Source organism: Thunnus maccoyii, chromosome 21 (genome assembly GCF_910596095.1).
Source record: "Thunnus maccoyii chromosome 21, fThuMac1.1, whole genome shotgun sequence".
Lineage (NCBI taxonomy): Eukaryota > Metazoa > Chordata > Actinopteri > Scombriformes > Scombridae > Thunnus > Thunnus maccoyii.
In genome coordinates this window covers 3454149-3467146 of record NC_056553.1, presented here as the reverse complement: position 1 = coordinate 3467146, position 12998 = coordinate 3454149, and the positions used below count along the sequence as shown (strand labels likewise).

Sequence of the window (12998 nt, the reverse complement as noted above, 5' to 3'; positions counted from 1 at the left end):
ACGGCCATTAGATGCTGCAGAGAAACTTGCAGGTTTGACTTTGATTTGATAACAGATGTTTCAGACTCACATTTAACTCCATTTCCAAATAAGTGGTTTAGATTATTGTGTTGTGTTGGGTTTTTAGTTACAACATGTGTTATCTGATCACTATTGTTGCCTCACTGGACTGTTTTTATGATGGCGCTGTGTTGAGAACAGGAATTTTCCTTTAAGTACACAGAAAAACAATGCAGTTTATTTTAATTACATTGTGATTCCATTCCTGTAATGTTAATGGAGATGTCTGTGTGTATATGTGTGTGTGTGTGTGTGTGTGTCTATAGCTGGCTAGTGGTGAAGGACTCGTTCCTGCTGTACATGAAGCCGGACTCGGGCGCCATCTCCTTCGTGATGCTGGTCGACAGGGAGTTCAGCATCAAGATGGACTCCAAAGACACCGAGACCAAACACGGCGTCCGTATCGACAGTCTGTCCAGGTCTGTTTTTCATGTGCAACATTTACAGGGTCCAGAAAATAGCAGTAAATAGTTGTTTTTTATGTGACATAAACAAAAAAATCTCTACCAACCACATCCTTAAAAAGTTCCTTAAAATAACTTAAAATAACTGCTGTAAGGGGCTTAATAATAACTATAACTACGTGTTGTGGCGGCCCTCAACGACACTTACTTTTTAATTCAGCAAACTTTATGTCAAAACACTTTATTTATCAGTTTAAATCCCCTGAAAACTTGGGCTCAAATCCCTTTAAATCCCTCTGAATGAGCCAGAATTAAAGGGTGAATACATAAATAAATAAATAATACTTTAAGATGTGTATCTTAATTAAGAGTTTAACAGATTTGCACTGGTTTGATCTCTTCATCAGGATTGTGCGGTTGTGGTTTTGATTACATTTGATTGACAGCGGTGGCGACGTAAACAAATAACTCCACGACCTCACCAACTTCTAACCAGTCAGAAGAGCTCAGACAAAAAACAGAAATATGGAAATTTCTAATGTCAAATAGATAAAACTGTTCTAACATGGTCAGAAAATAGCTTGTTAATGTCGGATCCCGTCGCTCAAGGAAGGAAGTGAAATGAGAGAATATTGATTTAAGGGCCTTTAAGGTATTTTAGTGCCTTTAATTTAATTTACTTTATAAAAAGAAACTCGGTGCCTTTTATGTGTCATATTGAGTACATCAGTCAGTGGTTATTTAATGGACTTTTCACATTAACGCACCATCAGTAACATTAGATTTATTTATTAAAGCCTCCATGAATGAACCTATAAATAAATCCCAAAGTGATAAAGTTACACAAAGCTTTGGGACTTTAACAAAGTATAATAAAGTACATTAAAGGGAGATATATTTAGTTTACTTTACACTTTACTTTAAGTCCCCATATTTAGCATTTATAAGCTGTAAATAAACGGTATAACAAATGGTTTATAACACTATAATGTAAACATATGTGTTTATTAATGTAATTGATGCTGGTTTACAAACAGATAATGAATTTACAGCAATAAACACTTTAAATGTCCTTATATCTGCTTATAATGACATTATAGTGTGTTATAAACATTTATTACATGTTTATACACTCATTATAAACAGGTGGACTTACAGTAAAGTCTTACCAGGGATTTGAGTGATTTGGCTTTTAATGACTGCTGTCAGTGTCCGGGGAATTATAACAATATTTATAAGTTGATAAAGTCTACAGCGGCCTGTGAATGACTTTAAAACAGTCACATTTTAGTAAGTAATCAGTGAATCAGTGCAGAAATCTACCAGCAATATTTAGTAAAGCTGAAGAGACGCATCAACATAATGTGATACTTGACTGAAACAATAAATCTGAATAAAAGAGATTTATTCTTCTTGCAGATGTGTCCATTTGGCTCTATGAGGCCGTTTAAAACTGTGTGTGTGTGTGTGTGTGTGTGTGTGTGTGTGTGTGTGTGTGTGTGTGTGTGTGTGTTCAGGTCATTGGTGCTGAAGTGCACCAGCTACAGACACGCCCGCTGGTGGGGTCAGGCCATCGAGGGCTTTGTGCAGAAGCACGGCTCGGCGTTCCTCACCGACCACCGCTTCGGATCCTTCGCCAGAGAAGAGGTTAACATTCCTGCCAAATGGTAACCGTAGCAACCAACTGACACTGTCCAACTGTGATTTTTAATGCATTTTTTAGTGAAGTGAGACTTGTGTGTTAACGAGGAGGAAGCGTTGCAGAAAGTCTTTGACACGAGTTAGTGCCAGCCGTCAGGGCCAGATGTGGGTTGAACAGTCTAGACAAGACCTCGTCCAGTTGGCAGAGAGAGTGTGTGTGTGTCTGTGTGTGCGTGTGTGTGTCTGTGTGTGCGTGTGTGTGTCTGTGTGTGCGTGTGTGTGTGTCTCTCGCTGGAGTAACTCGACACAAAGAGAGGGAAAGTGAGCCTCAGCTGCTCATCACCTGTCCCCCTGCTGGGCAACACTATACTGTCTGTGAGACAGACTGTGTGTGTGTGTGTGTGTGTGTGTGTGTGTGTGAGCAGCTGAGAGGAACATTATAAAAGCATAATGAAACTGAAGAAGAAGAAGGTGGACACATTGAAAAGTGAGAACAATTTGTTTGGGTTGTTCTTTACTGTCTAAAAGTGTGTATTTGTGTGTGTGTGTGTGTGTGTGTGCGTGCGTGCGTGTGTGTGTCCCCTCTACAGGTATGTGAATGGTAAAACATACATGGAGGATGTGGCCGATGCTCTTGAAGAAGCCAGAGAGGAAATATTCATCACAGACTGGTGGTAAGTTTTTGTGTGTGTGTGTGTGTGTGTGTGTGTGTGTGTGTGTGTCTTTAAACTCCCGCTGTAGTGTTGCTCCATCACATTAACATGAGATTCTGCAGAAGTGGGTGGTCAGGATTTGTGTGTGTGCATGTGTGTGTGTGTTTCAGAGTGCAATGAGTGCATCTGGCGGTCACCTCTACTGGAGGTTTTCTGGTCAAGCAGATCAGTTACAGTCAGAGGCTCAGACTACTGTTATACTAGCATACACACACACACACACACACACACACACACATATCAAGAGTACAAGAAAGGTGTGTGTGTGTGTGTGTTTGTAAGTGATTTACTGTATCTGCAGTACTGGAAGAAGCACACAACGTTCTTTATTTGAGTAAAACTGTCTTCACAAGAGGCGTTCAGGTACCATATTGAATGTAGGTCACACGTGTTTTAACAGCACTCAGGGCCCAACACAGTCACTGTTAAAAATAGGTTGTAGTTATGCAGACAACAGTATTGATTAAAATATAAATGTACCTGAGACAAACAAAAACGTGGCCAAAATGTCTGCTGTGTAGACAAGCTGTAAGTCAAATAGTATCGGCAGTAAACTGTACTCAAGTATCCAAAAAGAAAAGTAGAGTTGATGTCAGATGAAAGCTTTAGAGCTCCAGTTTTGGGGATTTTCATGCTTTCAGATCAGTTGAAGAAGGAACAGAAGGAAGAAGAAAGTAGGAAAAAAGGAAACATGATGCAAAGAAAAAGGAAGGAAAGTTGGAAAGTTATGTAACTGTTTTTAAAATATCATTACTTCATGTTTTAGCCAACAATAGAGAGGTCACATGAGGTAAAATGAGTCCTCAGCCGGATGCAAAGTAGGGATGTTGCGGTTCCAAGCCATCAGAGGTCAACTATTTGAAGAAAGAGAAAGTAGGAAGGAAGAAGGAAGGGAAACAGGGGAGATGAATAGAGTATACATGATGTCTTACAGTGTGTGTCGCCCCCCCCAGGTTGAGTCCAGAGATCTTCCTGAAGAGGCCTGTTGTTGAGGGAAACCGCTGGCGTCTGGACTGCATACTGAAACGCAAAGCGGTGAGCAGAAAACTGTTTCCTGGTTGGTCTGTTTTTAGACTGAAGTCACTAACCTCCATCCTCAGAGAGGAAGATTCATGTCATTGTTTGGCTTAGCTTAGCACACTTAGCACAAAGACTGGAAGTAGTGGAACCACTTTGTCACCAAATACTCAGGACTCAGATGGGTCAGAGTGAAGAAGCTGGACCTTCACTGTAAGAACAAGTTACTGCAGCAGTTGTTGGACAGTAAATAGTTCAGCAGTGCAATGTCTTACTTTCTGTTTCTTTGTGTGAAATACACACATACAAAATGGAAATAAAACAGCACCGAAGTCATTGGTATGCACTTGTGATGAAGTTATGCTAGCAGTTTCCCTTTGCTTTCAGTCTTTGTGCTAAGCTAGGCTAAACACGTCACACAGCTAGCTCTCTGCTGAGGGAACAGAGATGAAACTGATGAAACTCTTCTTGTCAACCTTTTTTAAAATACAGAAATGTGTTTAAAATTAAAGACATCTTGGGGTTCGGATGTTTAACTTAAATAGTAAAATAGTGAAAAACTGCCGTTATAATTCCCCACAGCCTATGGTGATGTTTTCAAATGTTGTTTTGTCCAACCAACAGTCCAAAACCCAAAGATAATCTGTTAACTATCTTGCCAAAAAAATAACTAAAATGATAATTTATCATCAAAATAGTTGCTGCTTAATTTTCTGTTGATCAACAAATCAATTGATCAATTAATCAACTAAACGTTGCAGCTGTAGAACAAACTGACCCAGAATATGTGTGATAGTCTCAGAAAGAGTGTGGATGGAATAAGATGATTTTAACAACATAAAAAGTGGAAATTAGATGTTAAATGTTTAAAAAAGTTCTTCATGTTGAACGTTTAATGTCCACATTGGACTGATGATGAGCTGTGTGTTGTTTCCACAGCAACAAGGCGTGCGGATCTTTGTGATGCTGTACAAGGAGGTGGAGTTAGCTCTGGGCATCAACTCAGGATACAGCAAGAGGACGCTGTTACACCTTCACCCCAACATCAAGGTGAGTGTCTGTGACGTATTTCTACAGGTGTGTCGTACTGTTTACGTACGTTTCCTCTCTTAAATGTTTGGATATTTGTTCTTCAGGTGATGCGTCACCCAGACCACGTCTCCTCCGCTGTATACCTGTGGGCGCATCATGAGAAGATTATTATCATCGACCAATCGGTAGCCTTCGTGGGCGGAATCGACCTGGCGTACGGTCGCTGGGACGACAAAGAACACCGGCTGACAGACGTTGGGAGTGTGACGCTCTCACAGGTGTCTCATACACACACACACACACACACACACACACACACACACACACCTGAACTGACTGACGTTGTTGGTGTCACTTGATCAGTATCCAACATGTAGCAACGACAGGAAATCTGCACCATCTACCTGCTCTCTTTGTTTCTCTCACACACATCCTCACTTCCTCATTTGATTTTTCAGTTTGACTTAATTCAATTTAAGTTTCAGGATTTCAAGTCTCAAACACTGATACACTTACTAACTCAGTAGAAATGTAGATCTGTATGGTTTGTTTATTTATTTTAATTCATTTCAGAATATAACTGATTGTTAACAGATATAATTCCCCCCGTTAGTAAGTGAAGGCTAACAGAGTTAAACCTTATTTTAATACTTATTTGGCTAAAAATGACTCATACCACAATCCACCAGTATATCCTGTTCCTGCTGCATTTATGGTTGATTGAAAGTACTGTTGGCATCAACATATAATATCTGTTAGACTGCCACCTATATGTGTTTGTGAAGAACAAATCCGAATCGGCTAAAGTTGTAGAGTTAAAACAGTTTAAAATTAAATTTCTGGTGGGTTAATTAGACTTAATTTCAGCACCATACACTGTTCAAATAGCATGGTGCAACCACAGTATTAATGCCTTTCATCGTCTGTGGGCAGCATTAGAATTAACAAGCTTATATTCATCGGGATTTTCACGAGCCTTTATTAATAAAAAACAACATCCACAACCAATCCTACCACTGCTTTACATCCTGACTTTGATTTAAAACTGAATAAAAGGTTATATTAAACATTGTGTATCTGTATGTATCTCCATGTTTTGTCTTTTTTTTTTTTTTAATTTTCAGATATATTGTGTATATTACTATATTAGGGGTTGAGAAAATTCTCCATCTTGGCCAAAAAAAACCTCTAAAAAAAGCTGAGCGCAAAACAGTTTTTCTTATTTTGGGGAAATGGCACCTACAGTATATCAGCACTGTTATTAAAACCCAAATTAATACTGTCTTGTGTTTTGATTCCAAGGCTGAAACTTCCTCTGCCAACATGGCTGCTCCAGCCAACGGCAGCAGTGGCGTTTCCCACGGCAACGGGAGGAACATTTTCACGGTGATGGACTCCGTGGACCAGCCAAAGCTGAAAGGTCAGGGGAGGATGAGGAGGGCCAGGTTCAGCATCAGGAAACACCTGCAGAAACACGGTCTGGCCCACGCTGACAGCGACAGCGACGAGGAGCCCGAAGAGAGTGAGTAGTAGCGTTACACACATACACACAGTTTATACATAACATGATGCACACACACCAAATACAATTAATTCTTTACACTCAAATAATACTATTTTTACAATGCATGTTTGGTATTTAGATGGTCGACGCTCAGTGTGACTTAAAGCGAGTGCACCAAATGCAAAAAGAACCAAGAACCATCTCCTTTCATTGTACTGTTTGGCTCCAGGAGATGCCCATTTGAATGGGCTTCAGGCCAATATGAAAGCCTTTTGTTCCTGTCTTTGGAAAATAATTATAAATAAGTGGAAGAAGCCACTGCCAGCATTTTATATGCATCACAATTAGAGAAGATTTGGTATTCCATTAAGAGATTAATTCTGAAATTATATGATAGCTTGGTAAAATTTTTTAATCATTTTTTCAATATGTAAGTGGAACCAAACATTTTAGTTTTACCTTGTGTTTGATCTATTTACAAAACATATGATATGAACATATTTTCTTTTACAGTTGTCCTGTTTTTCTTGTTCTTATGGTTGCATTAAGGGAAGTAATCAAAGGTTGGTTGGTTCATAAAAAAATTAATTCTTTGGGTTTCTTTGGGTTGTGGACAAAACAAGACATTTGAGGACGTCGTCTTGGGCTTTGGGAAACAGTGATAGACATTGTCCTCTATATTTTATTTTATCGAGAAAATAATAAATAGATTGATCAGCAATGTAATTGTTGGTTGCAGCCCTAAACACAAACGAAAAGACCACTAGCTAACATGCTGTGGCTAGTAAAAGCTAACTTTTGCATTTTATTGACTCATTGCTACTAGTGACTGCCAGTTGGTTGCTAAAGTTGGTAGCTGCTAATTTTAGCCACAAACTGACCCAGAATTAAATATCTGCGTGACTGTAGAGACTAGCTGATTTGTTTTTTTATAAAACTGAGTAGCTGGTCTTTATGGAGGCTAATGGAAGCTAGCTTTTGCATTTTATTGACTACATTTACATCCATTTTGCCACGAATGCAACCAGCAACTGCAAGTTGTTTGCAAATGTTAGCCATAAAGTGACCCTCCAATAAATGGCTGTGTGACTGTAGGGACTATAATATATACTATATTGGTTTCTAAAATTAAATAGCTGATTGTTGTTCTCTATCAAAAACTCTGTTGAATTTGTTTAGATAGCTAATTGCATCTGAATAGCTAACCAGCTGTAGCTAATGGAAGCTAGCTTTTGCATTTTATTGGCTACACGTTGCCACGAATTCAGCTCAACTGCCATTTGGTTGCTAATAACCACAAACTAACCCACTAGTAAATGCCTGTTTGACTGTAGAGAGCTGATTTACTTTCTAAAATTGAATAGCTGATTGTTCTTTTAGAAACCCTATCAACTACTTAATTTATTTTGTTTAGATAGCTAACTTAATAGCTAGTTTTAGAAGCTAGATTTTGCTTTTTTTAGAATGCAGTACTGCCATCAAACGCCAAAAGATTCCTCCCAAGATCACAGTGATGGTTTTAATCTTGACAGTATTCAATTAAATTAACAACTCTGAACCTGGTGGTAAAAGTTCAAGGTTGATCATAACTTACAGTGTTGTCAATTTGTAATAAAAAAACATTGTTAACTTGAAGTAATGTATGTCCCAACCACTTCTAGGTATTAAAGTATGTGGCCAGAATGCAAGAACAAAACCTTGAGGATCATTTGGCTTTTTGGTGTTTATAGCTTCTCATCCAGCAGCGATAGACTCGATCTGTGCTGCTGTCTCAGTGTTTATGGACGCTCTGTCTAGGTTGGTCCAGCAGCGTCACCAGCCAACACAATCTGATCCCCAGCAGGCTGGTGGAGCTGAGGGCGGCCACACCTATTGGCCAGTCTCAGGCTGGTGAGTTGGGCCGCTGGTTTGGACGTGGTGGCAGCAGCTGGGTAACAGCGTGACCACCCGCTTTTCAGTGTGCTTTGCTGTGGTTTGGATCTAGATTGGACCGCACGTTGGCTCTCTGTGTGCGAGTGTGAAGCTCTTTTTCTCTGATGTGTCAAAGGTTGATCTCAGTTTGTGTCTTTTTGCATGATCAATCTGTGATGTGGATAAGAGCAGCTGTTTATAGTCAAAAACTACTGTTATTAAATAAAAAGCAATAAACCACAAGGATGAAAATTGTTTAAATAAATGCTGGTGAGTGAAATGAAAAAGGCACAGAGGAAAATAAGGAAAATGAGACGCAGATGCTTAAAATAACTTGAAGTGGACCAGTTGAGTTCCACTATAAACACACCACTTCAAAAAGTTTAATCTGATTGTGGGGAAACAACTGCATCCTTCCATTCTCCGCTTTTTTTTTTTTTTTAGAAACTCTTGTAGGCCTGGGGTTTGATCTGATTAGATACTGTAGCCTGTAATCACTTTACCTTGTTTTGTTTTTTTAAACACTCACAAACACAGCCTGATATTTCTCTCTTGGCATACGTTCCATCTCTGCAGTAAAACAGATGCCGTAGGTTTTTATTAGCTACGGGACAGTTTGCTGCTTGTTTGCCAGGCTCATCTCTGTTTATCCTGCTGATGTGATACAGACGGGTGACAAATTAAAGGAAAAACCAATATGAAGTCTCTTAGTAAGGTGTTGGGTCAACATGTGCCGCCAGAACAGCTTCAGAGCACCTTGACATTGATTCCACAGTGTCTGAACTCTACTGGAGGAAGGAACACAGTTCTTTTGAAAAGATATTCCCTCATTTGGTGTTGTGATGATGGTGGCGGGGAACGCTGTCGAACACATCGGTTCTCCCATAAGTGTTCAACTGGGTTGAGATCTGGTGACTGTGAAGGTCATAGCATATGATTCACATCATTTTCATACTCATCAAACCATTCAGTGACCCTTCGTGTCCTGTGAATTCGGGGCATTGTCTTCCTGGAAGAGACCACTCCCATCAGGATAAAGGTGATCACTCACAACAACTTTGTATTGATTTGTAGTAACCCTTCCCTCTAGGGGGACAACTGGACCCAAACCATGCCAGTAAAATGCCCCCCAAAGCATAACAGAGCCACCAGATCCCCTCACTGTAGGGGTCAAACATTCATACCTGGACCAGTTTTTCCTTTAATTTGTCACCCGTCTGTAGATGTGAAGTGTCAGAGATGAACATGAGGCAAACATCTGCCAATGTAAACAAATACAGAGAAAAACATGCTCCATTATTATTATATTTATAATCCCATTATTTACATCAGTATACCACAATCTATAGTGTTGTGTTTCAGGTAAGTCAACAAAAGAAGTCTCTGTGACCCTCTCTGTTGCTCTCAGCTGCTGTTTGAGGTGTTAATCTTGACTGTAATACTTGTCTTCCTTCCAGCTGCTGTTTCATTTCTTTAAAAGTGCTGTCAAAGCATTTTCCAAACACTGTTGTATCACTGTCTCGGTACTTTGGTTTAACTACTGTAAACAGATTAGACCTTGGTGGAGATGATTAGAGGCCTCCTTCCTCTCAGTGACAAATTTCCTTCACTGAAGAGGATAAACATGCGCTAGAAACCAGCACCAGATGCTTATAATGTTTAGTTCTGTTTGTTAATGGTTGTCCTAAAATTAAAATGTCAGAAAATATATGTTGTTAGCAAATTAAATGCTAATAATTATTTTGTGGTTATGTTTTTTTTTTCTTTTATGTATGTTACCACAATGAAACATTTAGAAAATCAGTGGAGTTTCGAGTTGTCTTGTCATTTTCTTTTGTAATCTCATGCTACTTTAGATTATTTAGGTTATTCTATGTTTTTCTTATTGGCTGCATGTCAAGACAAAAACCAAAAATGCAGTAGTCCATCTCCTAATACCTTCTGACTTTCCTGCATTCATTTCCCACTAAATAGATATTAAAAAGTATCAAATTTCCTCTCCAAAATCTCTTTATAGATTTTTTCTTTCCTGCTGTAGACAGTTACATTAGTTAAAAGGTTGTAGGGAGACGTTCTGCATCTATAAACTATAAGTGAGACTAATGCAGCAGTAGATTGCGCTGCAGGAAGCTGTTTAATCCTTTCTTGTGGAGTTACAGTAGCAAACACTGTCACTACTGTAGCTACTGTAGCTTGGAAGCTCATCCACTCACTGTGGACAGGTCAAGATTTTAGCATAAACATACATTAAGTTAAATGTATCAATTATTCTGCAGTTGATGAATCCATCCTTCAATCTTATCTGGGTCGAGTCCATAGACTGCATAAAAATAATGGACGTAGCCACTGTGACGTCACCCATTGGTTTGTGGACTGTGGTTTGAAGCGTTTGGCATCTTTACCGTTGCCATCTCGGTTTTTTGGAGCCAGAAGTGATGAGAAATTACCATATTTGGACGAGAGCATGGAGCTGGGGAGTAGTTCCCCAGGGTCCAACTACAGCAACCACCGCAGTGGTGGTGACTTGTCAATCACAACGTTGCCACGCCCTAAAGCATACCCTGCCTTATCGTCTATTTTACTCTAAATGGGATCATAATTTACAAAATGAACATCATGCTGTATTGAAGAAGACTTGAAACTAGTGATCGAGACCATAATCTCATTAGGAAAGTGTTTACTAAGATAATAAATCTATACAAACACACTTCTTTCTGGAGCCAGTAGAGTCGCCCCCTGCTGGCCATTAGAGAGAATGCAGGTTTAAGCTTCCCGCTTGGTCGAGTCATGCTAATAGATTATATTACTAGGAATTATCGTTATACAGTATATACAGCTGGGAATTAATGACAAAAATAAATGTCAATAAATTCACGTATTTGATAAATAATTATAGGCCTTATTTTTCCTACTGGTTTCCATCATTCTTTGACTGGTATGACCATGAAACAGGTGTTAAATTTCATTCTATGTGGTATTAAAAATATCTTAAAAAGTCTTAGATTAGGTGAAGACTGCAGAAACCCTGTCCCCATCCATCTCAACTCTTGATATAGATCAGTGTTTGCCTGCAGCCTGAATGTTCCTGTATATATGAGTTAATGATTGTCTCTTGATTGTGTTTGATTGGTCAACGACATTCAGAACTTTATTAACTCCAGAAACCAAAACCTGGTCTAGACTACCAGGGTTGAATAAAGTTTCTGAATTCTTAAAACGTTCCTGGAAAATTTCCTGCAGTCAAGACTGGTTTTTGGAAGTTTATTGGCATCACCTGATGATCAATAAATAACTATTTTTGTATTTGTGTTTTTTAGGAAGTGGTTCAATACGTAGTCTGAACACGGGGGTGGGAGAGTTGTTTGGAAACACGCGGTTCTGGCACGGAAAAGATTACTGCAACTTTGTGCACAAAGATTGGATCCAGCTAGACAAACCGTTCGATGGTAAGAGAACCTTCGCCTCTCTCGCTCGCCATGTCCACGTATATCTCTGCAGAGAATGAAGCATCTATCCTGTCTGTGCTGCTTTAGATTTCATAGACAGGCACACAACTCCCAGAATGCCTTGGCATGACATTGCTTCAGTGGTTCATGGGAAAGCTGCTCGGGACGTGGCCAGACACTTCATCCAGCGGTGGAACTTCACTAAGGTCAGAGGTTGTGCTATCATGGTTCTAGCGTACAAAAGGCATTGAGAGTGTCTCGTTAACCAGAAGTATCAGGTTTGATCCCAGCAATAGTTTGTTTGTTAGTTCTGATTTCTTGAGCAAGACACCAACATTTTAATTCCTGTTCATTTACTGGAAGTCGCTCCAATGGAAAGCATCAACTAAATGCCTAAAATAAGTCTGTTTTGTTATCTTCTGTTGCAGATTTATGCCTTTATTTTGATAGTTGAGAGTGTAGAGACATACAGGGAATTGGGACATCCAAGCAGCTAACTCTTCAGTCAAGCTCTGACTCAGTCTTTTTGGGTCTCGTCCCACAGCGCAGCAACGATCAGCCATCTGCATCTACTTCTCTGAAATCTGCAGCTTCAGGCAGCAGTGTTTTGTTGTAACCTCTGTTTGACTCTTTCCTCCTATTTCTTCACCAGCTTGTGAAGCCAAAGTACCGCTCTCTGTCGTACCCGTATCTGCTGCCCAAGTCTCACACCACCGCCGGAGAGCAGCGATACCAAGTCCCCAACTGCACCCACGCCAAAGTCCAGGTTGGTTTGTTTCCACAGAGTTATTTTTATTTCATCTTGCATTTTGTTGTTATTCTGCTGGCTTCCACTTCACTTCTCATGACAACGTCAGTTGTGTCTTTGCTATCTGAGTTTATTTTATTTCAGTTGACTTTTTGACAAAGTGCTGGCACCTCCACAATGACAGACCTACAGTACGTTCTAATTGGGTTTTGAGTCTACGAAAAAGTGACAAATCCAGTCTAGTCACATGAAGTCACACAGTCAGTATACTTTATAAAATGCAGTACACAAGGGAAATGGAAGAGCTTCTCACAGCTGGAAGAATTAAAACAAACTGATGAGAAGGCTCCAGGAAGATGTCAGAAAACAAAAACTGTTAGTATTAGTGTTTATACTAACACTAATATTAATGACTAGTATTAAATCATTGGAAAAACATTTTGCTCTGCCTTTGTTAAGTTTTATTAGCAGCTTTCCAAACAGTCTCTACTGTTAGCTACAGTATCCAGGAAGCTCATTGTC

General features: G+C 39.5%; 1 protein-coding gene across 2 annotated transcripts in view; it reads left to right on the top strand.

Annotated features, from left to right (window-relative positions):
• The window catches only part of pld1b (phospholipase D1b), a 52959-nt gene that overhangs the window by 27395 nt on the left and 12566 nt on the right, over nucleotides 1–12998 (top strand). For both annotated transcript variants that reach the window (XM_042400073.1, XM_042400074.1), the window contains exons 9-18: nucleotides 327–479; nucleotides 1982–2131; nucleotides 2696–2779; nucleotides 3772–3853; nucleotides 4775–4885; nucleotides 4972–5145; nucleotides 6170–6389; nucleotides 11600–11728; nucleotides 11816–11934; nucleotides 12381–12494. In XM_042400073.1, the coding sequence (XP_042256007.1) occupies nucleotides 327–479; nucleotides 1982–2131; nucleotides 2696–2779; nucleotides 3772–3853; nucleotides 4775–4885; nucleotides 4972–5145; nucleotides 6170–6389; nucleotides 11600–11728; nucleotides 11816–11934; nucleotides 12381–12494 (1336 nt within the window). The remainder of the gene's footprint in view (nucleotides 1–326; nucleotides 480–1981; nucleotides 2132–2695; nucleotides 2780–3771; nucleotides 3854–4774; nucleotides 4886–4971; nucleotides 5146–6169; nucleotides 6390–11599; nucleotides 11729–11815; nucleotides 11935–12380; nucleotides 12495–12998) is intronic.